The sequence below is a fragment of the Volvox carteri genome, assembly GCF_000143455.1.
Source record: "Volvox carteri f. nagariensis unplaced genomic scaffold VOLCAscaffold_16, whole genome shotgun sequence".
In the NCBI taxonomy this organism is placed as follows: domain Eukaryota; kingdom Viridiplantae; phylum Chlorophyta; class Chlorophyceae; order Chlamydomonadales; family Volvocaceae; genus Volvox; species Volvox carteri.
The window spans coordinates 1693234-1697587 of record NW_003307559.1 but is presented as its reverse complement, the minus strand read 5'-3'; the positions used below and the strand labels follow the sequence as shown (position 1 = coordinate 1697587).

The following is a 4354-nucleotide window of genomic DNA, read 5'->3' as shown; positions in this document are numbered from 1 at the left end:
TTCTGTATGCTCGGTCATTCATCAGCAGTACCTGCATCCCCACCCACGCATCATGCTGCTGCGGTTGCTGTTGCTGCTGCTGCTGCTGCTGCGGTTGCTGTTGCTGCTGCTGCTGCTGCTGCTGCCTACCTTTGTCTTGGGCGTGACGCATGCCCCCAGGTACAAGGGATCCCTGTAGCCAAGGCTGTAGCCGATAACACGGGACAGATCCTGCAGTGTATGCATCACGTACGTCGTCGTCAATGAGCATTGCCACGTGCAAATACTTAATTGGAGTGGCCAGGGCCATCCATGTACTATGCTTGCGTGCATTATCACGCGCACGCAGCTGCGGGCGGTGGTTGTGTGTTGCGAAGACGTCGAGCGAACCAAAGTGCACAGGAAAGGCTGCGCTGCTGAACCACCGTGGGCCCGTAGGTACACAGATGCAACCCTCACTCGCAATCTATCCAATCGTCCCAGCAGTGAAAATGGCGGCAGCCACGGAAACACATGCATGTGCGCTCGCGTGGCGGGAAAGAAAATGCAAACTACAAAGAACGCACGGAAAATGCGTGCCCTTGCTTCCTTGAACTGACCCCTGTACTGACCCCGCTGTACGTGTACATGGTACGGTCCCTCTTCCTTATCCGCGCACACACCCCACGCACACATACGCACCGAACCAATCTTGATGCCTGCAGGAGTTACCCAGGCGGTCTCGTTGAACTTCTCAGTCACCACAAGAATTTTGTCGCAGATTTCCTTGGGAGGCTTCGGCGGGGGCTTGTGCTGCGGCTTCTCGCGGTCATGTTCCTTTCCGCCGCCGAAGACAGGTCCAGCGGTGAGCAGCAGCAGGGCCGCCAAAGCAAGCAAGGTCGTGTTGCTACCGCTGCTGCTGTGGCGAGACATGTCGATTTGTTGTTCTCGACAAGTGGGGATGTGCAGATGTCCCAATGGACAATAAGGCCTGATTATATGAAAGTGTAATGGGCCGAGTGTATTGATTGAACAAGATGATGTACTCAGAAATTTGTCAAACATCACTCTATATACTCGATCGCGTGCTGCAGGTACAACGTTATCAGCCGACCCGAGACTGTAGCTATAGCCGGTCCGAGACTAGCCGACAGCATTAACCCAGCCGAGCCAAAGTCGGTCGGCCGAGCCAATCTTGTCGATCACAGACCGAGCTATTCACGCCTGGCAGCACTGAGGCGATCGACCGGGCTGGCCGAGCATGGAATCCCGACGTCCTCCGGGTGCCGTATACTACTGCTTCATCTCGTTCCGCCATAAAAGACGAAGTCTGCACCCGAAGATGCCCGCCTCTAATGTTTCGGTGACCTCATGCATGCGCAATATGTACCCAGATAGATATATGTGGGCACACAACGCAGGCAGGGCTACATTCCATGCGACAAGCCGACACAGCTTGTTGGCTGGAGCAATGAACTTGTACCGTCGGAACATTATCTATTCTTAATTTTCAAGACAGAACCATATTCATTCTGAATTAGGTATATTTTTCACCAACAAAAAGGCTGGTGGGTGGCTGGGCGATATTGTCGCCGAATAATACTGCTGCAGCATAGCACTTACTACGACACGTAGTGCGATCCAACCAATGACATTGGCGTATATCGAGGTCTGAATAATGACAGCAATACCAATATGGTCGCTATTACACGTAGCTTGGGCGTGATAGCGAGCTTTGAGTATCCTGCTTCTTGCTGAGAACATGTCCTGAGAGCTCGGAACCCGTCATCTATGCACCATTACCGTCGTAGGGCACACGCCTGAAGAGTATTTACAACTGCTGCCGTAAAAATCAAAGTAGATTTCAAATGGGTAGAGGATTTCTCATAGATCATCATCATTGTGGATTGAAGGGTTTATCTCATGTGGTTTTAACCTCTCCCCTAATGAGAAGCAAACTAATTCCAAACGACTGTTGCGTGTACATTGCCTTCCATCCACTGCTGGGAGCTGCACCTGAGAGACTCATACTGATGCTCTGCCCTGCTGCTCTGGCAATTACTATTCATGTGGTGGCTGGGCAGCTGCAGGCGTTTCGCCTTTCAACACTATTGCTGCGTCCGAGGTTCGCGCGGTGTAAGTTGCGTCCGTAAGCGTTGTTACACAGCCAGATAGAGGTAGCGATTTCTTCCTCAGATGGTTATTACCACTGTACGGCCGGCGTGAGCCCGCCTGACACTTATCCAAGCTCCGGTCGGCACTCACACGCACATACACACGCCCGCACCCCTTTATACCCTATGAAGCTTCATACGTGAAGCATACGCGGAGGATGTGTATCTGGATGGATTACGTGGGAGATAGAGCTGGCAGGGCGCAGTATCGGCAGAAAACATATTACCACGTACGGCAAGCAAGTAGCAACAAACGATACATACGTGCATGCGACAAGCCCTTGCATGCACATGCATTCAGTTTGCATGTTCGGCTATTGTCTGTGTGACTGGAAGTCACCGCCCCAGCACCCAAATGCAGATCGGACGATAACAGCTACATTTGTATAGATCACGCGCATCTGTTACCGTCGGCGTACATACGTCCGTGCGTGCAGGCGACAACAGAGCAGCAGGCGGGCAGCAATCCCTTCACCAGTCGGACAACGATTCTCATCAGATGGATAGCTCAAATCAGGCGTTTCCATCCGGAGTTGATAGATAAACCATGTTCTTCCAACAGTTCTTCATTCCTAATTATTAAGAGTATTTATTACTTGTCATAGCACTTGGGCTCGTCCTCAAGCACGATCTTGTATGCGTACACCTCGCCCTGCTTCAGCACCTTCACTTTCACTACGCCCTCAGCGCCCCTGTAGATGCCCGTGCCACCGGTGACGGCGTTCTCGAAATAAGCATCCTGCACGTGCAGCAGCACACGCACGAAATATCGCTGACGTCTCATGCTGTGGCGACCAGCAGGCAGCTAGGCCAGCAGTATGTATGTTATTACAGGGTGGTTAACTTCGCCAGCGGCCCCCTTTCCCGGGGCAGTCCCTGCTCTCCCCTGCTAGAGGGGCACCCTAATCCGTCACCCCATCCGACTTCAGAATGTATTCGTTGGGTTCGGCAACTCACCACCAGCATCCAACCAAATCTAGCGGATCAACGGCGCATCAACTTAGTTCCTGGTCAGCTCGCAAGTTGATATAGCAGTATGTACACGGCAGTATGTACACGGCAGTCCTGTCCTGACGGCACGTACGCGCTCATCCTTGCTTGCACCACCACCCACCTGAACATCTGTGAAGGGTCCGAGGAATGTGATGGTGCCAAAGATACCAATCTCCAGCGTGTTAACGCAGTAGCTGTACCGCAGATCAAACTGGTAGCAGAAAGCGCTAACCATTCCAATCTGCATTTGGATACGAGCAGGAGGACGTCATTTGAGAGATGATTTTATTGCCACTACTACCTACCTAGCTGCTTGGCAATATGTAACAGCCTTGGGCCATGGCTCGCTACGTACGACGGATGTAGCTATCATCACTATTAAGCTAGACAGCTAAACACCGCAAGCCACATCGATATCTAAAGCAAGCTATGTTCGTCACTTCGTTGGCATTATTATTTTGACAGCAGCTGTGTTTATGTTCCCCAGCCAGCTACGTAGCCTTCTGTATGCTCGGTCATTCATCAGCAGTACCTGCATCCCCACCCACGCATCATGCTGCTGCGGTTGCTGTTGCTGCTGCTGCTGCTGCTGCGGTTGCTGTTGCTGCTGCTGCCTACCTTTGTCTTGGGCGTGACGCATGCCCCCAGGTACAAGGGATCCCTGTAGCCAAGGCTGTAGCCGATAACACGGGACAGATCCTGCAGTGTATGCATCACGTACGTCGTCGTCAATGAGCATTGCCACGTGCAAATACTTAATTGGAGTGGCCAGGGCCATCCATGTACTATGCTTGCGTGCATTATCACGCGCACGCAGCTGCGGGCGGTGGTTGTGTGTTGCGAAGACGTCGAGCGAACCAAAGTGCACAGGAAAGGCTGCGCTGCTGAACCACCGTGGGCCCGTAGGTACACAGATGCAACCCTCACTCGCAATCTATCCAATCGTCCCAGCAGTGAAAATGGCGGCAGCCACGGAAACACATGCACGTGCGCTCGCGTGGCGGGAAAGAAAATGCAAACTACAAAGAACGCACGGAAAATGCGTGCCCTTGCTTCCTTGAACTGAACCCTGTACTGACCCCGCTGTACGTGTACATGGTACGGTCCCTCTTCCTTATCCGCGCACACACCCCACGCACACATACGCACCGAACCAATCTTGATGCCTGCAGGAGTTACCCAGGCGGTCTCGTTGAACTTCTCAGTCACCACAAGAATTTTGTCGCAGA

General features: G+C 52.5%; 2 protein-coding genes across 2 annotated transcripts in view; both read right to left on the bottom strand.

The window, feature by feature from the left end:
• The window catches only part of VOLCADRAFT_104533 (uncharacterized protein), a 5265-nt gene extending 3892 nt beyond the window's left edge, over positions 1–1373 (bottom strand). Inside the window, exons 1-2 of the mRNA XM_002949850.1 lie at positions 661–1373; positions 130–210 (exon numbers count right to left, since the gene is read on the bottom strand). Of these exons, the coding sequence (XP_002949896.1) occupies positions 130–210; positions 661–1023 (444 nt within the window). The 5' untranslated portion in view covers positions 1024–1373. The remainder of the gene's footprint in view (positions 1–129; positions 211–660) is intronic.
• Positions 1374–2724: 1351 nt separating this feature from the next.
• Positions 2725–4222, bottom strand: VOLCADRAFT_90397 (uncharacterized protein; the record flags this gene model as incomplete). Its single annotated transcript, XM_002949849.1, has 4 exons — positions 2725–2871; positions 3247–3366; positions 3847–3942; positions 4205–4222. 4 exons carry the CDS (start codon positions 4220–4222, stop codon positions 2725–2727), a joined length of 381 nt encoding a protein of 126 aa, XP_002949895.1.
• Positions 4223–4354: the final 132 nt, after the last annotated feature.